The 23,831-nt window shown below is 42.3% G+C and overlaps 3 protein-coding genes and 1 pseudogene across 5 annotated transcripts in view; 3 read left to right on the top strand and 1 right to left on the bottom strand.

Annotated features, from left to right (window-relative positions):
- The window catches only part of LOC146634600 (protein NLRC3-like), a 720,577-nt gene that overhangs the window by 216,910 nt on the left and 479,836 nt on the right, over positions 1–23,831 (top strand). Inside the window, exons 1-5 of one of the 3 annotated variants that reach the window (XM_085377969.1) lie at positions 18,016–18,143; positions 18,256–18,405; positions 18,512–18,625; positions 21,856–21,932; positions 22,049–23,828. The exons of the other annotated variants lie outside the window; for them this stretch is intronic. Coding sequence (XP_085234095.1) covers positions 18,055–18,143; positions 18,256–18,405; positions 18,512–18,625; positions 21,856–21,932; positions 22,049–23,828 — 2,210 coding nt within the window. The 5' untranslated portion in view covers positions 18,016–18,054. Of the gene's footprint in view, positions 1–18,015; positions 18,144–18,255; positions 18,406–18,511; positions 18,626–21,855; positions 21,933–22,048; positions 23,829–23,831 lie in introns of those variants that run through there. 3 annotated transcript variants of the gene reach the window in all.
- LOC146634610 (protein NLRC3-like) overlaps positions 1–23,831 on the top strand; it is a 218,654-nt gene that overhangs the window by 46,064 nt on the left and 148,759 nt on the right. The gene's annotated exons all lie outside the window — the stretch shown is intronic.
- Positions 1–23,831, top strand: part of LOC146634613 (protein NLRC3-like) — a 152,276-nt gene that overhangs the window by 46,063 nt on the left and 82,382 nt on the right. The window lies entirely within an intron of this gene.
- LOC146634618 (neuroligin-2-like) lies at positions 813–4,968 on the bottom strand (annotated as a pseudogene).

Genomic DNA, 23,831 nt, shown 5'->3' with positions numbered 1-23,831 from the left:
TGCGGGAGAAAACCAAAAACCAAAAGTAGCAAACATGGAGCGATATGACTCGTTTAGATTTTGGGAAACGTGCATCGACAGGTACAGTGTCCTTTTCCCCGCGTCTTTAAAAATAATTCATGCATAGATCCCCCACTGAGAAAACCCTTTTATATACTTTCTCCTTTGTACACATTTTATATAGAACTATATATAATATCATTTCTCTATATCTATATTTTCAGAAAAATTCTTTCCACACAATAAAAAACAACAATTAAACAAATGCTTCAAACAAAACAACAAAAAGAGAGAAGATGGAAGAAAGAAAATCACGACTGAGGCCAGTTTGGCACTTTGTCATGAGAACATGACAGAACTCTGTTAGTTGACGGTAAATAGCGAAACTCTATTTTTCTTTGGTTTTTCTTCTCCCTCGATGAGAAATGAAACACAGCAGTACTTACTTGGCACCTAAAAATGCTGGTAGAATGAAAGATATCAGTGTTTTCATAGTTATATGTTTAGTGTACGCCTCCCGCCTCCAAACTGCTCAGCAGATCGGGAATTTTTAGAGAAGAGCAGGAGGGAGGCGTGTCAAATGAGAGGAAGAGAGCAGTAATAAAACACGGATGTAGAAAAGAGAAGCATAATGTGCACATAACACACAGGAGATGGAAAAAGAGATGACGCCAACGTAAAAAAGAGAAAACAGCGAGGAGCGAGAGAGCATTCGTCCCTTTGACAAATGTTGGAGGTCTTGAGCCTGGAAACAGCAGACCGTCTTTGAAAACAGTATCTTTGAAAGATCTGAGTCACCCACCCCAAACTGCTCATCTGCTGCTGGACACTTCAGTTGCACCTCCACATGCCACCAGTGGAGGGAGCTGCCAAGTTTCACAGCACATGACGCAGCAGGTGTAGTTGCTTTTGGAGAAAGAAGAGAATAAGAGGACAGAACGAAGGCCCACGTCTAGAGGCCTCCCTTCCAGAGCGGAAGCAGAGCCAGTGTTCCTGGTCCCTAGGTGGCGCTGTGTCGGGCCTGTCCCTACTATGTGGCCGGTGGAGGGGAATGTGTTGAAGGCGTGAAGAGGCTGCATGCTGGTGATGGTGCTGGGGATCACGGTGATGGTGTTTGGCTTCATCAGCGGCACGTTGTCGGGGGTGCGGCGCAGCGCCAGGGTGTAGTCGGGAGGGCAGGCGGGTCGCAGGATGTCGTGGGGTCGCAGGGGCTCCATGTCGTGGTGAGCGTCGTGCTCCCAGTCCTTCATCTGCAGGGACATGATCTCCTCCTCCGGGGGCCGGGGCCGCCCCGCTGAGGGGACAGCCGGTGCCGGCGCATCTCGTGCCGCTTGTCACGCTTGTAGTAAAGGGCGGCGAAGGCCAGGATGTTGAGGAAGAAGAGCGACGCTCCAACTGCAACTGTCACGCTCAGTTCGGTGGAGTAGTCGCGGGTGTGTCTGGGAAAGAGGTCCTGGGGCGGGCGCTCTGAGCCCTCGGGCTCAGGATCTGATGGGAAGGTAGGGTAAGGATGACGAGTGGTTCGAGGAACGTTGTTTCTGGGCCTCATGGTGCCGGGGTCACGGCCTGCGGGGGAGCGCGTAGTGGTGGGAAAGAGCACGTCGTGCAGGCTGTGAAGATGAGGGACTAATTCCAGCCAAAAGGCCACTTTGTTAGCTCTGTAGTTGTCTCTGACACGAGGTTTCAAACCGATGTGAAGGTACTGCTTGTCCTTCCAGTTGAACTTGGTCCAGATGACCTCCTCGAAGCGGTTTCGGCTTGGTATGAATGAACTTGGTGTCCTGAGGGACGGGCAGGTTGGGGTCCCTGGTGGAGCATAAAGGTTAAACGTTTCAGTTCAAAGTTATATTCAGTCTCCATTATAAGTAACATGTGGCATCAATACACTGAATACAGACAGGAGGCCCATTCTCTGTGCAACCTTTAAACTATCTAAGACCAACCGGCTGCTCTGGGATCTGGATGCTTTTGGTGAACCAGTATGTTCAATTCTTCAAAGCCACACGGGAATTAAACTAGCAACCTAGATTCAAGTATTCAACATGACTAGAAGGCTATCAGTGAACATACAGTAACGTGTACAGTTTACACTACTGTGACATGAGGCCTACCCAGTCTTTGCGAAGTTAGTCCAGTAAGTCATGACCACAGCGCTCAGCATCACATCGTTCTTGGAGAAGTTGCACGGGAGCAGGTCCGTGGCACCGATCATCGGTACGCCGAACACGTAAGGTATCTCGTCTCCGTGCGCGGCGTCGGCCCACTCGGGCTGCGTCTCGGTTTGGCAGTGGTGGTAGAACGTGTAAAAGTAAACTGGGGACTGAAACTCAGCATGGAGTTTGGCAGTGGCCACAGCTGGTGCCAAACTCAGCATGGAGTTTGGCAGTGGCCACAGCTGGTGCCACCCACTGGTGGTCCGTAAACAGGAAGTGAGTGAGAAATCTAGAGAGGAAAAAAAAGTCTTTCTGATAACAGAAGGAGTGACAGGCAGCAGAGAGGAAGCATGACTGCATTATCCAAACATGTCTGTACTGTGACTGTGGTCCGGCTGTGAGGGGTTCGCAGGCCGATCTGTCAGAAACACCGACACTGAGATTGGGAGCCCACTACCTGGGGGATGATAGCATTACTGCCCACAGAGCCTCAAAGGTTAAGGCGCAGACACACCGTGATGTGGATGAGTGGCTCTCTTTAGCACGCTTGTCTTGTTTGATGCACTTCACTGGGCTCACATGTTACTGATTCCATTCTTTACTCGCATGTTTTAAACGCTTAAAGCACTTTCACAGCTTTTTATATTCTTTTGAAAATTCATGTGAACTCAAGCTGTCAGAATTGTAATGTAAGCTTTGATAATTGTCCACATTTGTCATTTTGACGATTATCCGTTTATTTTAATGAATACAGCAAACAGAAAAAAACGAACAAATCAACAAACGCGGCTCCTAATGAGACAAAACCTGATGATGCTGCAAAATGCAGTTAAGTGAGAGGAGGCTGTAAAATGGAATAACTGAAAAAGTGGCAGTGTACAGAGGTGGCGTCCTCACCCTCTGGGTAGCCGTAGAGGTTGTCAACAAAGCTGGAGATGGTGTAGTCGAACGCCGCAGCTGAGATGCCGTCGTTGTCCTCACTGTCGTCCACAAACTTCAGCCCCTCTCCCTGGTTCACTCCTATCAAGATGTCATAGTTTAGGAGCTCCCCCTGGTGGAGCAAATAAGGAAGAACATGCTGAGTGCTGGAACAGAGCCTGTGTGCATCACAAGTCTACAACAGGAAGTGCAGCTGAAGCACAGCTTTGTGAATTGGCAGCATTTCATTTCCCAGTAAACAAAATAAAGATTAGCTGTTGCCATGAAATTCCTACTATAAACTGTAAATACTGCAATATATGCAGGGTTCATACACATTTTTAGGGTCAAATTCAAGCACTTTTTAAGCACATTCAAGGTCAATTTTCAAGCTTTTCCAGCACATTACCAAAAAAGAAGCATGTTTCACTTTGCATCACCTCAGTAAGACCTTGTAAAAATTTAAACAAATCATCTGAGGTCGATTTAAATGTCTTTTGTTCCCCTTTTGTTAAAAGAGCAGCACACAAAAATACAGAAAAAGGAAACGGTTGCCTTACATGCATATAGTGTACAAACTCAAAAAAACACATTCCTCTTAAAAATTAAGATGTGCAAATGTGAACAAATCAACTTGTTAGAGATCTTCATCTCCACTGTAAATAAACAACAAGCCAGAGAACAAGAAAACTGCACCAAACACCACAAACACCAACAAATTAATGTCTTCTCATCAGACATTGAAGCTTCTTTCCTGTGTGACATAAAAAATAAGAGACAGATGTTTGTTTGTTTTTTTAACTAGTTAAGCACCCACGTTCAGTCATCCACCCATTCACGCACACATTCACGCACTGGTGATGTAGCTACAGCCACCCTGGGGCGCCACCAGGCCCTCTGACCACCACCAGTAGGCAACAGGTGAAGTGTCTTGCCGGGTGAAGTGTCTTGCCGGGTGAAGTGTCTTGCCCAAGGACACAACGACCGAGACTGTCCAAGCCGGGGCTCGATTACAAGGCGAACTCCTAACTCTTGAGCCACGATCGCCCAGTGGGGACATGGGGACATTTCAATTTCCAGCAGGAAGCTCCCCCTTTTTGTTAAACCCTTTAGATCAGGGGTCGGCAACCTGCGGCTCTTTAGTCCTTATAGTGCGGCTCCGCGTGGTTTGTGAAAATAAATTAGCTGAAGTGTATTTTATTTATGTTAGTTCTTTTTTTAACTTGTAGTTCTAAATTGGAAGATTATTGTGATTTTGCAATATACAAATAAAATTATATTTTCTTATTTTTTCATCGCTCAAAATAAGCGTCACACTCGCGGAAGCCGGTGTACCCGGCGAAACGCCGTGCATTTATCGAGCCTTTCAACCCCAGATAGGCCAATTATGGCTCTTTGGCTCTTTGGGTCTTAAAGGTTGCTGACCCCTGCTTTAGATGAACAGAGTTTTTTAATTAAATACATAATCTTTAATAAATGTTCTCTTTTATAAAAAGTAGGATAATTAAAAAAACTTTTATTATACCTCTATTGAGTAGAAAAAAAACTGTCTTGTTTTTTTGTCGTCTGTTATATAATATTAGTGATGTTTGTGACAATTAATTTCTTAATCGGCTGGACTAACCAATAGTCCACAACCAGGAAACACTGAAATTTTAAGTTAAGTTTGAAAACAGTTTAAAAAAAAAACACCCCATTCCAAAATGTCTTGTGACAATCTCATTGGCTTAGGGAGTGATGATGTCATAGATCTTAAGAATCTTAAGTCCTTTGATGTTTTTCCTTAAGTAGGGGTGAGAAACAGCAAGTTTTAGTTCGTTTCAGCAGCATCTGTGTTTGCAGCCTACAAAACGTTCACCACAAGCTCTTCAAAGTCATCGTATAGAAACTCCAACATGTTTCCAAGAAAAAAACAACCAATTCCAAAAGATTACGCCGCCTCTCCTTCCTGGCGTGGCCGGCCAATTTCCCCAAATGGCTCCTCATCCTTCCAAAGGGCGTTAGAGGAGAGTAGGAAGGAAAACTACCTTCTCCAGAAAAAAATGCAACAAATTGAAGAAGAGAAACTTCAACTGGAGGACAAATGTAGACGAATGGAAGCCCAAAATAAAGAGCTGGAAGACAGACAACAGCGCCAGCCGGACATAAAAATTATTAATGAGGGCTGGGGAATCAAGTTTGCTCAGACCCGGGAGCAGATTGTGCACCTCATTAAAGAAAACAGGCAAAAGAGTGCAGAACTAAAAGAAATGACCAACCAGCTCCAAGACAAGAAAACGATGACTGATAAGATACAACGGGATCTCCAATACATGGACCGAAAAAATCGGCTCCTCCAAAGACAGCTCCATGAAGCTGTGGAAGAAAAGAAAGAATTCCTCCAACAGAAGGAAGAGCAGGACAAAAAGCAACGAGACATGCAGCACGAACTGAAGAGCATGCAGGAAAAATACCGCATGCTGAAAGAAAGCCTGGATGAAACACTGCGCCAAAATAAAGACCTTCTTCAACAGAAAGATCAACAGCAGGAAAGACTGAAAGAAGGAAAACGTATCGTCCAGGACTTTGAGTCTAAAAATCTAAAACTGCAAGAGTTTTGTAATCAGCTGGAGGACAAAGCAACTAAAGTGGAAGAAGAAAAGGACAAACTGGAGAAACGCTGCTCACAGATGCAGAGAAGGATCGATCAGATAGCGAGAAACAACTCCGAGCTCGTTAAGGGGATTTTGGTGGAATTCAATAACTTGAAGCGTGAAAACACTCAAATGCAGGCGCAAAAACAACAAGAAGACAAAATACATGAAGACCTGCAGCTCACGCTCCAAGAAATCCAGAAAAGAAACGAGCAGTTAGAAGACAAGCACAAAGAGGTCCAACAGAGAAATGCAGACATGCACAAGGACAAGCTGATACAGGAGGCAACATCCAAACAACTCAAAGACAAGCTTGAAGAACAACAAGCAACATTGGAAGAGGTGGAACAAAGATGTGAGAAACTTGAAGAACAAAACGCAGAAACCATCGATGAGCTGAGAAATCTCATCCTGGAGAAAAAAGCGCTCGTGGAAAAGTGCATGAAAAAAAAGAAAAAATGGTTCCACTTGTTCCGGAGGAGAGACGCTACTGCTTCCTCACCTGATGTAGCCTCGTCTTGCTCCACCTCTGTTAACCCCCCCAACCAGTCCCGGCCGTTGACTGTCCCCTCCTGAGCCTGGTTCTGCCGGAGGTTCCTGCCCGTTTAAAGGCAGTTTTTCCTCCCCACTGTCGCCAACTGCTTGCTCAGAGGGGATTGTTGGGCTTTTCTCTCCTCTGCCTTGTTTCTTCATTTACTTGTTTAACTTTTTTCATTATTACTTCATTTTACCTTGTTTCTTCATTTACTTGCTTGTTTAACTTTTTTCAACTTATCTAAATAATAAACCAATTAAATTTATCCTTTGAGTATTTTTCATCTCATCTTTACAGAATCTTTCCAAAACATTTTCAAACATTCAGATCTGTCTTTTATTTTCTTCTTGAAGCCTCATAAATGGTGAACTAAAAACCCGGAACATGGTTTGAAACATAGTTTCAGCTGAAACTGGCATAACATGCTGTGTGTGTGTGTGTGTGTGTGTGTGTGTGTGTGTGTGTGTGTGTGTGTGTGTGTGTGTGTGTGTGTGTGTGTGACAGGGTATCACTAGTTAGGTCATCATGTTTAGACTCATTCACTCCAAAATTATTTAGGCCAAATCTTTAAAACAGTGTCATTTCATACACATTTTCAATTCACTTCAATCGCACAAATGCAGAAATAATTATTTGCAGTATCTTATTTATTATGAGAATGTCATGCCTGATCATTTGTACCTACACCACCAAAAATGGGGGCAAAAGGGAGGAGATCATGTTTAATCGGTTATAAGAAAAGGTCAGAAATATAAGTGCCGACATGAGCAGTGTCCACAGAAACCTCTGACTCTCAGCTCAAAGCTCATATAAACCATTTCTACAACCAGCAAACAAACAAAGACACCGAACAGTTAAAAGAGCAGTGACGTCACCACGAATCTGTGGTCAGGTAATATCCATGTTTTGACTGATGATTTTATGGAGTTAAATGTGAACCGAAGCATATTTTGGGTGTTATATGCTATTAAATACTTTTTAATTTATTTAAAAGTATTTAATAGCATATAACACCCAAAACATGCTGGGTGTGGAAATAAAAAAATCAGAATTTCCTCTGTTTGAGTCACAGTAACTTTGACATAGTAACATTTGCAGTAAGTCCTAAATGTTCACCTTTAAAATCCCTCCCTCTGTTCATTTTGCCCACATCATGTTTCAGTGGTTGGCCTCAGGTTCTTCAGCTTCCTGACAGTCTGAAGTCAGCTGACAGAGTTTCACCTGCTAAATACACAGAAAATCTTGTTAAAGCCGCACAGTTTGCCCAACAGTAATATTCCCATTAAGCCCTTTCTAAACACTTTATAACAATGTGTCATCACTAAATTATAAACTTCTTCTCCAAATCTGCACGACTGCACTTAGTCACAGACTTTATTTAATTGTCCTGCGGCTGCTATCATATATTTTACCAAACAGTTCTTCTCACACAGTCACAGATATATTTCTCTCAATGCAAACTTCACTCATGTCTCAGACAGGAAACTTGAGTTTTTCTTTTTTTTCTGTCCCCACTCATTCAACTAATTTGCATATTGAGTCACATCTCGAGAAGTTGCCCTGACAACAGAAATGCATATTCAAAACATTGCTGCATAATGCAATTATTATTCTTTTATTTTTATTTCTACAGTCGTCACTTCTTTTGCTCAATCAGCTGGAAACCACTTCTAATTCACTATTTTAAACCTGCTTTAAGCTTCTAATCCCTGGTTGGTCCTCCCAGTCACTTTTTCCTTGTCACAAAAGTCGCTCTATTGTCCTGCAACTTCCTGAGTTATTCCTCAGCTTCAGCCTTTAAGTGTGTTAAATCTACACCATTCAGCATTTATGTCATGTATTCACATTCATGAGTGTAAGCATGTCTTCATTGCGTGTATGTTGTGTGTTCATATTAATATTGAGTGTAAGCTGGTCTTCGTTGCCTCGATGTGTTTTTATAATCAGATTTAATTCCTGCATCTTTGCGCTGAACTGTGGATTCAAACTGTCTCACTTCTGATTCTCTCCAAAAACAATTTCACATGTGACAATTTCTACATGTGTGTTTTCTATTTTTCTATTCATTTATGTATTATTAGTTCATTTATTTCTTTATCTCTCTCTCTCTCTTACTTTTTTTATTTACCTTTCTGTTGCGATGCTCTGGATGTTTCTAAACCCCACAAATGCAGTCTCACTGTTCAACCCAATTTTCCTATGCTGGCATCCTGGCAGCTGCACGCTTGACTTTTCTCAGTTCATGGGCAGTTATTTTGCGCCTTGGTTTTTCCACACGCTTCTTGCGACCCTGTTGACTATTTTGAATGAAACGCTTGATTGTTCGATGATCACGCTTCAGAAGCTTTGCAATTTTGAGACTGCTGCATCCCTCTGCAAGATATCTCACTATTTTTGACTTTTCTGAGCCTGTCAAGTCCTTCTTTTGACCCATTTTGCCAAAGGAAAGGACGTTGCCTAATAATTATGCACACCTGATATAGGGTGTTGATGTCATTAGACCACACCCCTTCTCATTACAGAGATGCACATCACCTAATATGCTTAATTGGTAGCAGGCTTTCGAGCCTATACAGCTTGGAGTAAGACAACATGCATGAAGAGGATGATGTGGACAAAATACTCATTTGCCTAATAATTCTGCTCTCCCTGTAGACTTTTGTCTTATCGCCTTAACCTCCATGGTCTCAAATTCTTTAAGGATATAATTTCTTTTAACCGGATTAGGGCAAATTTCATTTATCAAAATATTCCTGATCACTTTGTTTGTAAACCTGCTGTCACCAAATTCAACTCCAGCTATGCAGAGCTGCCTCAGTCCAGGAGAAATTTTAGAGTGCACAATATCTTCTTTTATCATTGATCTCAAAGGGACTGGGATGGCTTTCACTGGGGATTTATATCTCTTAGCAGTACATCTTACATCAAATTTCTCACAAAACGTCTCATGTTTTAGTAAGACCCCATTATCATCCATAAAATGAGCTACAGCCCAAATCCCTTTAGATCTCCATTCATCCACGTACACAGATTTCCTACACAAACGGATATACCTGTTGTTCCATATAGGGGTGTTGTGAGGAGTAAAGCTATGTTTATAGATTAATTAGAGACGGACCTGCTGATGGAAAGCTGAGAGTTTAACAGGTAACGAACTGCAATCAAAGTCACAACGTAACAAAAAGTCTATTCCACCCATTTTGCCAAAAATCACATTGGGAATAATGTTCCAAAAGGAATTTTTGTTCCTAATGAAAGATCTTAACCATTTCAATTTTAGTACACCATTCATAACATCAAAGTCAGTGGCATTAGCCCCACCCTCTTCATAATTCTTAATCACATCATTTTTCTTTATATAATGACATTTGTTCCTCCATATGAACCTAAAATTAAGAGTATTTATAGATTTAATTAGTTTTGGAGGTATGGGCAGAGAAAAGGCTGGATAGATGAGTCTGGACAGACTGTCCATGTTGGTTAGCAAGATTCTCCCAAACAGAGTTATGTCCCTTTGCAGCCACATGTTTAAAATTGACTTACACTTTTCTATATTGGTACAGATATTCTTATTTTCTGTTGATGTCTTATCCTTGCAAATTACAATGCCCAGATACTTCACCTCTTTTTTGATCTGCATATTATTTATTGCTTGCAGGGGACACTCATGCAGAGCTAGAAGCTTTGGAGAAATGGTTGATCGCCTGCAAGGCTAAAGGAATCTGGTCCTCATTTTTTAGAAACAGGGTGGTATCATCTGCCAGCTGACTGATTATTATCTGTTCACCCATCACAGTTAACCCCTTAATGTGACTGTTTTTAATCAAAATAATTCCTCTGACACAGAAGACCTACATTCCTGGTTTAATTCTTGCTGTCAAAAAATCATGGACTCTGTGGCTCCTTTAAAAACCAGGCAGCTTAAGGCTAAACCTGAGCCTTGGTTTAATGAGAGCAGTCGTGCTGTTAAGAGGGAATGTCGTCGAGCAGAACGGAGGTGGAAAAAGGATAAACTGCATGTATCATTTCAAATTCTCAAAGACTGCTGGCATCGCTACCAGAACACTGTTAAAGAGGCAAAAAGGGAATATTTTGCAAATATTATTTCTTCCAACTGTCATAACCCACGTGTGTTATTTAGGACCATTGACACTGTTCTTAATACTCCTTTGAATGTCTGTTTGGAAGTTTCTCCTGAGATTTGCAATGATTTTCTGAACTTTTTTATTGAAAAGGTTGTCACCATCAGGGCTCTTATCACAGCTCCTGACTCTGACCCCTCTGTCTCTGTCCCTTGCGCTGCTGTTTTCACTCAGTTTGAGCTTGTGACGCTCTCCTCTTTAGAGGATGTGGTTCGCCATATTAAGCCCACAGGTTCCCCACGGGATCCTGTCCCTCCACAATTCTTTAAAGAAATTTTTCCTAGTATACAACAGTATGTCCTTGACATTATTAACAGCAGTCTGTCTTCTGGTGTGGTTCCTGCAAATTTCAAACATGCAGTAGTACAGCCACTGCTAGCGAACTATAGGCCTATTTCCAAGCTGCCTTTAGTCTCCAAGGTTTTAGAGAAAATTGTTTTTAGTCAACTGAAAGATTTTCTAGATGAAAATGGAATCTTTGAGGTTTTTCAGTCAGGTTTTAAAACCCTTCACAGCACAGAATCTGCATTACTAAGGGTTTTTAATGACATCCTTCTGGCATGTGATTCTGGTAACCATGTTGTTCTTGTCTTGCTTGACCTAACTGCTGCCTTTGACACAGTAGACCACAATATTTTAATTTCTCGATTACATGATGTAGTGGGTATTGGTGGCACTGCACTCAATTGGTTTAGGTCTTATTTGTCAGATAGAACTTTCTCTGTCAGCCTTCTCGGTTACGAATCGTCTTCTGCTCCTCTGTCATGTGGTGTCCCACAGGGCTCAATTTTAGGGCCACTGCTCTTTTCTCTGTATCTACTGCCTCTGGGTTCTATCCTTAGAAGGCATGGGATCTCATTTCACTGTTATGCCGATGACTGCCAAATTTATTTGACACTAAAACGCAAGGATGCCATCTCCATAAAACCTCTCTTGACATGTCTAGATGACATTAAAGCTTGGTTGGCTCGAAACTTTTTAAATTTTAATAAAAAGAAAACAGAAGTGTTGGTGTTTGGACCCAGTGGTCCCTGTGAGTCCTCCTCTGTTGTTTTAGGATCCCTGGAAGTCTATTTTAAATCTGTTGTTACTGACCTTGGTTTTAAGTTGGACAGTGATTTTAAATTGGACAACCAAATCAGAGCAGTGGTGAAGTCCAGTTTTTATCATTTAAGGCGACTGGCAAGACTAAAATCTTTTCTTTCGAGGCAGCACCTTGAAACAGTGATCCATGCTTTTATTTCTTCCCGCCTGGACTACTGTAACTCACTTTATGTGGGGGTCAGTCAGTCATTGCTCTCACGTCTGCAGCTGGTTCAAAATGCGGCTGCACGACTCCTAACAGGAACTCGAAAAAGAGAGCATATAACCCCCGTGCTGGCCTCTCTGCACTGGCTGCCTGTGTCTTTTAGAGTTAATTTTAAAATTCTTATGTTTGTTTTTAAATGTCTACACAGTCTTGCCCCGCCTTACCTCTCTGAGCTTCTTCATCCCCACATACCCTGTCGGTCTCTCAGGTCAGCTGACCAGCTGCTCCTGGAGGTACCGAGATCCAGGAGGAAGCTCAGAGGGGACAGGGCCTTCTCTATTGTGGCTCCAAAATTATGGAATAATTTGCCCATGCATGTTAGAGAGGCCCCTTCACTGTCCACTTTTAAATCACGTCTTAAAACCCACTTTTATTCCTTGGCTTTTAACCTCAGTGAGACTTAGTTTCTTTTTTAATGCAGTAGTTATTTAATTAATGATTTCACTCTTCTTTTATTTGTTTTTTATTTATATCTCATGTAATTTTATTTTACAGTTCCAATGTACAGCACTTTGTGTCAGCTGTGGTTGTTTTAAAGTGCTTTATAAATAAAGTTGATGATGATGATGATGATGAAAATAGACAACAGCTCAGCAACCATGATGAACAGAAGTGGTGAGCTGCTACATCCCTGCCTTATCCCTCTATTAACCTCAAACCTTGAACATGTACCATGTTCTAGCAAAACAGAGCTGTTAATGTCATTATATAGCATCTCTATAACATTGATAAATTCCTCTCCAAAACCAAAAGACTGCAGAGTTTTTAATATGAACGTATGTTCAACTGAGTCAAATGCTTTGTAAAAATCCAAGAACAGGATGTACCCTCTCTCTTGGATTAATTCACTGTATTCAAGGAGATCCAAAACCAGCCTAATATTGTTATGAATTAGTCTTCCTTTCAAAAAACCTGATTGTGTTTCACTGATAATGTTTGAGATGCCTTTCTTTAGCCTCAGCTACAGCTCCAGACAGGATCTTATAGTCAGTGTTTAGTAAGGTGATGGGTCTTAAATTGTCTAAAATTCTTTTATCCTTACCCGATTTAGGGATCAGGGTTATCAGCCCTTGTTTCGTGCTCGGCATCACTTCTTTTTTTCTCTATCGATTCCTTTAATGCATCAAACAATAAAGTTCTTAGGTCCTTCCAGAAGAATTGATAAAAATTAGTAGTGAGTCCATCTGTCCCTGGGGACTTGTTTAATGCCATTTTCATGACCACCAAATCCAGTTCCTCAATTTTAAGCTCTGAATCACACAGATCTTTGAACGGCTTGTCAATACATGGGATGAGATTATGAATCTTATCAAAGAAACTATCAGAATCAGCTGCTGAATATTCTGAGGAGTACAATTTGGAATAAAAAGTGAAGACTTCCTTTTCAATCTTTCTGAAATCTTTACATTCAGTCCCATTTATCAACAAGCTTGAGATTAGATTTCTCTGCTGTCTGCACTTTTCCAGCTTACTAAAATATGATGAGTTCTTTTCACCTGCCTCAATCCACTTGGCTCTCGATCTTATAAAGGCACCCTGGGCTTTCTCTAGGTAAAGATCGTCTAATTTAGTTTGTAACTCCATCAATTTATTCTTTTCTTGCACGTTTAGTTTTTCTTTACTACAGCACTGAGTTATTTCACGAAGTAAATTACTTTCATATTCCCGTTTTTCCCACTACTGAGTCATCATTTTTTATATCTGTAATTTTATGTCTAATTTTATCACAATACTTGTCCTTATTTAAAAGGCTGGCATTAAATTTCCAATATCCCCTGCTACTACGTTTCATCCTTGTTGGTTCTAAGACAAGATCAATGAAACAGTGATCAGATAGGGGTGCTTTGGAGATTTTAGATGGTGAAGTACACCTCAAAATGTCATCGCTCACTAACCAATAATCAATTCTTGACCTGCTTTCTCCATTAGGTTTAAACCATGAATAATTCTTAACTCCAGGATTCAAACTTCTCCAAATGTCTGTAAAATTATTATCACTAGAAAAGTTCTCAATAATGTTATTCTGTTGCCTCCTTCCTAAGCGAGGAGGCCATCTGTCCATCCATTCATCTGAGGTCATGTTCCAGTCTCCTCCTATTAGGATGTAATCTGTGGGGTACATAACTTTAAACTCTGAAATAACATTTGTTAGATTTTCCAATAGACGTTTATTTTGACCTTCGTTATTATGTCCATAAAGATTTGTAACAATTAGAAATATACCTTCGCTCTTCAAGCTGCAGTTGACCAATGACCCTCACTATCAGCTTTATATGTTATAATCTCCCCTGGGAACTTATTAAAACAAATCGCCACACCTCCAGATCTGTTAGATCCACGACTGAAAAGAATCTTGTCTCCCCACTGATTAGCCCAAAAGGTAACATCGGCATCCACAGAGTGAGTTTCTTGTAAAAACAGACAGTGACATTTTTGCCCCTTGCAAAATAAAAAAAGTGCCTTTCTCTTAACAATTTCCTTCAAACCCCGAACGTTTAATGAACCAAAAGAAATTTTTGAGTGAACCATAATAAGAGTATGCTAAGAAAATAACTTTTTTTTTAAAAAGAAAAGAAAAATATATAAACATGAGTTTAAATTGTAACACTTGTCACCAACTCAGTGACTAATAACCTTTAACTTTAAGTAGAACTCTTTTGTCCCATTAATAATATTCCACTGTATACAGTCTTACATCAAGTCTTTCATTCAACGTCGATGATCCTCCGTCCTTCGATGTATCCATGAGGACCCCGGAAAAAGGCCCGTTTCCCAGCCCGTCTGGCTTGTTCAATTTGCGGCCACAGCCGCCTCCTCTCTTCCCAGTCCTCCCGCGGCAGTACCTCAGCGAAGTGGAAACCGCCGTTCTTACAGACAGCCGAATCTTTGGTGCGACGCCAAATCTCCTCTTTCACGTGTCTCAGAGCAAACAGAATGATGATATGTCGGACCTTGTTCTCAATCTTCTTCCCAACTCTATGCACCACATCCACAGATTCTTCAAGCTTTGATATCATATCAGGTGCGATCTTGCCAAGAATTCCAATAACCAGCGATCTGACACCTTCATCTCTTTTCTCTTCTAATCCTTTAATCCGGAGGCACCACCTCATTTTGTACCTTTCTTGCTCTCAGACTCTCTCCTTGAGATCGTAGTTATCTTTGGTCAACTGCTCGTTTCGTCTCTCCAACTCTTTAACCTTTTGTTTACATTCTTTCACCTCCTCCGAGTTGAACTGAACCGCTTTGGCTAGGCTGGCTAGCATCGTACTAGCTTGCTTGCATTGCACACTCAGGTCAGCTAGCTGCTCGTCCACTCTTTTTTCAAGGTTTTTTCTACGTAGTCATGATCCGTTCCTTCTCTGCTGTCTTCCTTTCCATCACATGTTGTTTCTTGTTTTTTGAGGTCGAGTTTGAATTTAGCAGGTTTAACTATACTTGGGGCAGTCATTTTACTACTTTCGAGTGGAAACAATAACGAACACAAAGTAAATTCTGGGACAAGTTCAACGAGCTCCTAATTCGTGCGACTGCTCAACTCGCCATCTTGCGCCACCGTCTCACTACTAGATGAACTTGTGACACACATCTGCAGCAGAGGCTGAGTGGCTGCTCTCACACCTGGAGCATCCAAATCGACCCACAAACACGCTGAAAGATGCAATGCCATCAATGTGGATTGTCAAGACTGAGAGACCTCTTCCCTCTGACCCCTCCCCAAACCCTCAAACCCTCCTACCCACCTCGACATACAAACTCTGTGTGGCTTCACGTGTTCTGTTGATGTTTACATGATCGAAATAACTTGAACACAAACACAAACAAACAAAGAGGAAGACCGCACCGGAAGGAAACAACTACAAGTCCCAGCATCCTCTGTGTTTAGGGAGCAGCAGTGAAAGTGAAAGCAGGAGGAGGAAGGTGGAGCTGAGGCAGGTGAGTGTTAACATGAATATGTTTCTTCTTATGACATAAAATAATTCCACGCTGTTCGTGTCTGTGGGTGAAATGTGAGGCCGGTCGGCTCCTCTGAGCGCTGGTTTCCTGTAAGTAGAGAGGAAGTGAGTTTAGCTGAGCCTCCGTTTAGTGTGAGAGAGCAGGAGGAGAGTGAGAGCTGTGCTGAGGCAGGGTGAGTGTTAACACCGCTCTGACATTACTGTGTCTCTGTGGCGGGAACAACAGGCTCCGTCAGTGGAGGCAAAAATAATCAGACTTTGGTTTTTCAAAGGAAACAACTTTATGTCGGAAGTTCCCGCACGCTCATTGGATAACGATGTGTCAATCTCGAGCTATTAGCCAATGAGCGTGCGGATTCACAGAAAGACCCGCCTTTATCACGGGACTTTAAAAACTACAATGGCGACAGAAACTCCGTGAGTGGAGTTCAGGGTGACGTTATGAAACTGTGACGTTTGAGCCACTTCCCGTTGAACGTGAAACTGATGGTTTCTGGTGTTTGGGTCTGTTTTTCTGTATTTATGCAGATAAAGTGTAAACTCAGATGAATTATACCATCAAATGTTAAAGGAAAATATCAGGATGAGTGTCTGTGAGCTGAGAAGGACGTGAAGCGAGCAGTTTATCCCAGAGCTGAAGCTGCTCTGTGTGCAGAGATGAGCTCAGATTCCTGCTGTGATTGATCAACAGTCACAGAAATGTAGACTTGTAGTTATTACTGCAGTATGGTCACAGCAGATACTGATAAACATGTATTATGAGGATGGATGATCAAGTTTCTCACTCTCTCCTTTAAATCTCAGTTTGTTTCTTCTTCACAGTTTATCTGTTAATTTATTAATGAATAACACTGAAAGAGTTTCTGTTATATTTCCCCTTGAACATCAGCTTATTAGGGCGGCATTAGGAAATAGCCCCCCTCCAAAGAATGAATAAATGAATGATGATAATAATAAAATGATTCAAAAGCAGAGCTCAGAGTGGTAGAATGGTCAAACATGGATCCACGGGTGGTTCAACTGCATTTGGTGACGTGACTAAAGCAAATCTTTCAAATAATCCCACCATCAACGGGATGTTGTCTCCTTTACTACGGTTACTTTACTTGGTCACCGTGTGAATTTCTTTGAAATGAACCAAATTCTTTTATTTGTCGGTTGTTGCATATTTAACCTCTACAGTCAGGAAAGGAGGAGATGAGGCCTCAACAATGTTGGGTTGTAGCTGTGGTTCAGGTTAGAGTGAGTGTCCATGGAATAAATGTAAGTCAGTGAACTGGAAACATGACTGTGTTCAAACTTTGTTTCCTTTTTATAATGAGTCTAATCAAAGGTGGACAGAAGTATCTCCACTGTGACTTTTCTGTGTCACCATCAGAGCTTCTGCACAGTGTTTCTGGGGCAGATAACATTGCAGCATTATGGAGACATTATGGAGACAAAAAGAAAAGCGTCTGGATTTCTTTAAGTTAAACTTAAAGAAGTCCAGACGCTTTTCTTGGACTGTTGGTTTCAGTGTTTAGTCTCATTCACACACTCCCTCAGACTCTTCACACACACTGATTTGCTGACATAAACACACTCCTGTGTGCTCTCTTGGCTTCACACACACACTGAGGACCATCTACAGACTGTGAGCTCCGTCTTCTTTGTCTTTGGAGCCGAACTCTGACAAAGTTAGGAACAAAACTTTCTCCAGCGTGTGAACTTTCCTCCTAGACTCAGTCTGAGCAGTCAGACCACATATTTCTAAAGCAGCACATGAAGGTGTGGCTCACACACACACAGGTGAAGGAAACAGCTGCAGTATTAAAAACTGCTTCACTGTCTACAAATATATGAACTGAATGTTTCTTTCAGGCTGTAAAAACCTTGTTTATCCTCCATTACAGTCCTGCATTCAGAGCATTACTTCTGTTATATTAGTACATGTATTTTATTCTGATGAACACATGAAACTCTGAGCTGGATTGAATCCATTGAATCAGAGTCCAGGACTCAGACTAAACACACTGAATGTGTCCTGAGCTCGGCCGCTGTTCCACAGTAACTGCTGTCAGAGTCACTGTTACTGAGTTAGCTTAGCTAGCAGAGCAGCTAGCAGTTAGAGTATGAACTCTGTAAGCAGTCAGCTCGGTCCTGGACATGGTTACTGACATAAAGCTGCTCTCTGCAGCCATGTTTGACCTGCTGCTTTGTAGGACTACAGTAATGGAGGATTTGGAGGCTGAACTGGGCTCTGTGACACTTTTTGTAGTGAACTGATGAAAGCTGCGTCTCAGATGGATGTTAGTCCAACACATCAGACACGACCTCTGCAGCTCTCAGTTGATGTGCACATGAATGATTTGTGTTTCCTCTGCAGGTGAAGGTAGAAAGTGTGTGTGAGCTGATGTGAACTGAGCAGCATGGATCAGTGTGAGGACAGAGAGGAGGGAGTCCCTCCCTCTAAAAGCACTCTGTGTGGGGAACATGAGAGCCAGACCAAAGCTCAGAGGTGAGATGACCATCTCTAACTGTCCATGACTCTTCTCCATGTCACAGCTCAGCACTCACATCACTGCTCCATCATTATTCACACTCATACCTCTGTGTGTGTTGTTTTAAAGCCCAGAGCTGTGGGGCGTACCAGGCTCAGCTGGACATAACCCTGAAACTAATCCAGAACCTGGACCTGAACCCAGCTGTGTTTCCTTAAAGAGCAACAGGTCGAAGGGTGTTGGTGTAAACTTTAACAAAAGACTGTTATGTGACAAAGAGTAAGTACATTATTTTTATGAGATTGTTCATCATGTCTTTAATTTAATATTTCCAGTTTTTCCTTCCTGTCTCATGAAGCTGTGACATTTATTCTTTTTCTTTTAGGATCAATAAGAGGCCAGAATCTCCTGGACCTGAACCCAGCTGTGTTTCCTTAAAGAGCAACAGGTCGAAGGATGCTTTTATAGACTTTAAAGGCTGTTCTTCTGCTGCTGAGAGGTAATGTGTGTCTAGATGTTGTTCCTGACTCTGTATTTTTGAATAAATCCTCATGTTTAATATCAGCTCAGCTCTTTTTCACACATTTCTATGTTGGTATGTGAAGCGGTGTGTGTTGGAGTGTTTCCACAAACACAGCAGTCAGAGTGGAAAGAGTGGATGTTGTAGGAGGTGTTTGTGTAGTGAAGAGGCTGAGTGTCTGTAGGACTCCAGCTGCTCCAGCAGGTGTCTCCTTTGTGCTTTGCTTCAAACACAGTGTAGGGAGGAGCTTCCACTCAGGTGTTTCAGGTGTTGCTGGATGGAGGAGGACAAATAGTTTTTCCCTTCAGTGACACTTCAGCAGCTCAATGTTCTGGGAGATGTTTGTCTTTATGAAGGTTTATGGATTCTTGTTCTTACTTTGGTTAAACTGAGCGATACATTTTCCATCTAACATTTAAAGTAAATTTCCAGGTGAATAAAAGATCTGCAGCTGCAGCCTCTGTGATGTTTCACAGTCTGAAAGTAACAAATTCAACCAGAGTTCAAACAAAGGCTTAATATACGTGTGTGTTTGATATAATGCCAACAAGTACAAACAGGTGTTCTTACAGGTCTTAATCACAGAGCTCTGATAAGTCTGGTGACTTTCACACTCAGCAATTTTGCTGCCTTTTATTTTATATTGGCCTTTTTAAAGCCCTTCAAAGTCTCCCACATTCATACAGAGCTTTTAACACCAAACTCCTTTACAGTCCTTCTCCTCTCACACACGATCACACGACTGATTTGTCTGCAGCAGCTGTGTTACTGCTAGTATTTTATTATGTGTGTAATCTCCTCATATTGTTCCTGTGGTTTAGTTTGACTTCCTTCTGCAAACTCAGCTGCTCTGTTGCTGATACACGTCTCCATGAATATGATTGATCAGATGCTGCCAACACCATGTGTTTCATGTGAGCGCTCAGCTGAAACCCTGGGTTGACTTATCGAGTTAATAACAAGCTTCACGTGACTGTGAATGCTAAAGTGAATCAGATAAAGGAAAGAGACCCTGCTAATGTTGGACTCACTTCTTAGTGTAGATCCCAGGAGGAAGTTCAACATAGCCATTCTTTGTGCTAGCTCGACCAAACCTGAGAGCACAGTGCAGGATAATGATCATCATCTGTCTCTGTCAAGGACATTTAAAATCCACAAATAACAAACATAATTATATTTGATCATTAAAAATGATGATTAAACAAAGTGTCAAACATACTTAAGTAGAAGGACTGATGTTTGTGTTAAAATACCCTCTTAAAGCTGAAATACTGATTCAACTTTCTCCAAAAGTTGATTCTGTTCATCTGGACGTAGCATTTTGTGGGAGAAACGTTTCGTCATCATCCAGGTGACTCCTTCAGTCTCAGCTGACTGCAGGTTTCCAATCTTATAAACAGGACATTTGAATAATAACTGAAACCAGCCCACTGAAGGAACAAAGGGCTGGGAGGTCAGTTCCTTAATCTTAATTATGCAAATTTGTGTGTGAATCTGTGAATGGGACTCATGACCATTGATCAACAACCATTGATCAATGGTCATGAGTACCATTCACAGAGAGTTGGGGAATGGCTGCAATCACAGCATGTAAGATGGTGACAGATGTACCCTTAGGCCCCTCCTCCATTCAGAGATGGTCTTTCCCTTTTCACGTAAATGGCCTCCTTGACTCCGCCCTCAAACCAGCGTTCCTCCCTGTCCGGGATGTTACATCCTCATCATTGAAAGAGTGTCCACTGGCCTGTAGGTGTAAATAGACTGCAGAGTCCTGGCCTGACGAGGTGGCTCTGCTGTGTTGTAGCCAAAGGTTGTTTGGTTTCCCCGATAAATAAATCCTGGCAATCCTCCTGCACTTAACAGCGTACACTATGTTACTCTGTTACTCTGATCCTTGGGGTGGACCAGTTTTTGGCGCAGCGTGTTTTGGGGTTTAAAAGCCACAGAGACCCAGTGTTTAGAAAAAATCTGTCTCAACTGCTCCGATACTCCTGACACGTACGGGATCACTACAGGTTTTTGCTTAAGCAGCGGCTGGTAAATGTGGTTATTCCAGCTTTGACAAAAGTCCAGCTGGGATAACCACATTTACTCTACGTCCAGATGAACAGAATCAACTTTTGGAGATTTACTTTCCTGGATGATTGAGAATGCATCAAGACGTTCCTCCTAAAGTGTTATTCAGTGTTGTGACAGTCAGCTGCTTCAGCTGCTGCTGGGATGGGCTGTGGCAAAGAGAACAGAGAAAATCAAAATCAGAGGTTTTCTCTGAATTAAAAGCAAGGAAACAACAATATATTCTACATGGTGAAACTGATGGTTTCTGGTGTTTGGGTCTGTTTTTCTGTATTTATGCAGATAAAGTGTAAACTCTGATGAATTATACCATCAAATGTTAAAGGAAAATATCAGGATGAGTGTCTGTGAGCTGAGAAGGACGTGAAGCGAGCAGTTTATCCCAGAGCTGAAGCTGCTCTGTGTGCAGAGATGAGCTCAGATTCCTGCTGTGATTGATCAACAGTCACAGAAATGTAGACTTGTAGTTATTACTGCAGTATGGTCACAGCAGATACTGATAAACATGTATTATGAGGATGGATGATCAAGTTTCTCACTCTCTCCTTTAAATCTCAGTTTTTTTCTTCTTCACAGTTTATCTGTTAATTTATTAATGAATAACACTGAAAGAGTTTCTGTTATATTTCCCCTTGAACATCAGCTTATTAGGGCGGCATTAGGAAATAGCCCCCCTCCAAAGAATGAATAAATGAATGATGATAATAATAAAATGATTCAAAAGCAGAGCTCAGAGTGGTAGAATGGTCAAACATGGATCCACGGGTGGTTCAACTGCATTTGGTGACGTGACTAAAGCAAATCTTTCAAATAATCCCACCATCAACGGGATGTTGTCTCCTTTACTACGGTTACTTTACTTGGTCACCGTGTGAATTTCTTTGAAATGAACCAAATTCTTTTATTTGTTGGTTGTTGCATATTTAACCTCTACAGTCAGGAAAGGAGGAGATGAGGCCTCAACAATGTTGGGTTGTAGCTGTGCTTCAGGTTAGAGTGAGTGTCCATGGAATAAATGTAAGTCAGTGAACTGGAAACATGACTGTGTTCAAACTTTGTTTTCCTTTTTATAATGAGTCTAATCAAAGGTGGACAGAAGTATCTCCACTGTGACTTTTCTGTGTCACCATCAGAGCTTCTGCACAGTGTGGAGAAAGATCCAGAAGCAGAGCTGGACTGCAGACAGCCAGTCAGAGCAGCTGTGTACAAAGTAAGACTGAACATCTGTCTGCTGATGGACTCATTTCTGAAAACTGGACTTCTTGTGTTGTTCAGACATTGAAGAGTTTTCTTTCTCTTTAGTCTCATTGTTTTTCTTTCTTTCAGCAGATGTTGGTCTGCAGGAGGTTTTAGATGAACATAAGATCAGTCTGAGGAGGAGATGTGAACGTGTGACTGAAGGAAGTGATGAAACAGGAAGTAGAACCCTCCTGAACAGGATCTACACTGAGCTCTACATCACAGAGGGACAGAGTGAAGAGGTTCATACCCAACATGAGGTGAGGCAGCTGGAGACAGCTTCCAAGATGGACGCCCTCCATGACGCTCCAATCAGGTGCCAGGACATCTTTAAAGCCTTACCTGACCAACAGAGACCCATCAGAGTGGTTCTGACCAACGGCGTGGCTGGTGTTGGAAAAACCTTCTCAGTGCAGAAGTTCACTCTGGACTGGGCAGAGGGCTTGGAGAACCAACATGTCAGTGTGGTGGTTCTGCTTTCATTCAGGGAGCTGAACCTGATCAGAGATGAGCAGTACAGTCTTCTGGAGCTGCTCCATGTTTTCCATCCAACATTACAGAAGGTCACAGCAGAGAAGCTGGCTGTCTCTCAGCTTTTGTTCATCTTTGACGGCCTGGATGAAAGCAGACTTTCATTGGATTTCACCAACAGGAAGCTGCTGTCTGATGTCACACAGAAGTCATCAGTCAGCCAGCTGCTGAAAAACCTCATCCAGGGGAATCTGCTTCCCTCGGCTCTCGTCTGGATAACTTCCCGACCCGCAGCAGCCAATCAGATCCCTCCTACATGTGTTGACAGGCTAACAGAAGTACGAGGCTTCACTGACGCCCAGAAGGAGGAGTACTTCAGGAGGAGATTCAGTGATGAAGAGCTGTCCAGCAGAATCATCTCCCACATGAAGACATCCAGGAGCCTCCACATCATGTGTAGTATCCCAGTCTTCTGCTGGATCACTGCTACAGTTCTGGAGCACATGTTGACTACAGAGCAGAGAGGAGAGCTGCCCAAGACCCTGACTGACATGTACTCACACTTCCTGCTGGTTCAGACAAAGAGGAAGAAGAACAAGTACCATGAGGGACATGAGACGAGTCCACAGGAGCTGACGGAGGCTGACAGGGAAGTTCTTCTGAAGCTGGGGAGGCTGGCGTTTGAACATCTAGAGAAAGGAAACATCATGTTCTACCAAGAAGACCTGGAGCAGTGTGGTCTGGATGTGACAGAGGCCTCGGTGTACTCAGGAGTTTGTACAGAGATCTTCAAAAGAGAGTGTGTGATCTTCCAGAAACCAGTCTACTGCTTTGTTCATCTGAGCATTCAGGAGTTTCTGGCTGCAGTCTACATGTTCCACTGTCACACCAACAGGAAGACAAAGGTGCTGAAGAACTTTTTGGGAAAAAAATACAACGAGTCCTCTCTGGATGATTTCCTGAGCAGAGCCATGTATAAATCCCTCCAGAGTAAAAATGGCCACCTGGACCTGTTTGTTCGCTTCCTTCATGGCCTCTGTCTGGAGTCCAACCAGAGACTCTTAGTAGGTCTGCTGGGTCAGACAGAGATCAGTCCAGGAACCATCCAGAGAGTCATCAACAACCTGAAGGAGATGAACAGTTATGGAATCTCTCCTGACAGAAGCATCAACATCTTCCACTGTCTGATGGAGATGAACCACCTCTCATTATTTCAGGAGATCCAAGAGTTCCTGAAGTCAGAGAAGGAACTCTCTGAGATCCAGTGCTCAGCTCTGGCCTTCATGCTGCAGATGTCAGAGGAGGTTCTGGATGAGTTGGACCTGCAGAAGTACAAAACATCAAAGCGGGGACGACAGAGACTGATTCCAGCTGTGAGGAACTGCAGAAAGGCTGGGTG

Source organism: Diplotaxodon limnothrissa, linkage group LG3, assembly GCF_057381915.1.
Source record: "Diplotaxodon limnothrissa isolate DT_005_m linkage group LG3, D_limnothrissa_male_GT1.1, whole genome shotgun sequence".
NCBI classification, from domain to species: Eukaryota; Metazoa; Chordata; class Actinopteri; order Cichliformes; family Cichlidae; genus Diplotaxodon; species Diplotaxodon limnothrissa.
The sequence above is the reverse complement of the archived record's forward strand: the minus strand, read 5'-3'. Positions and strand labels throughout refer to the sequence as shown.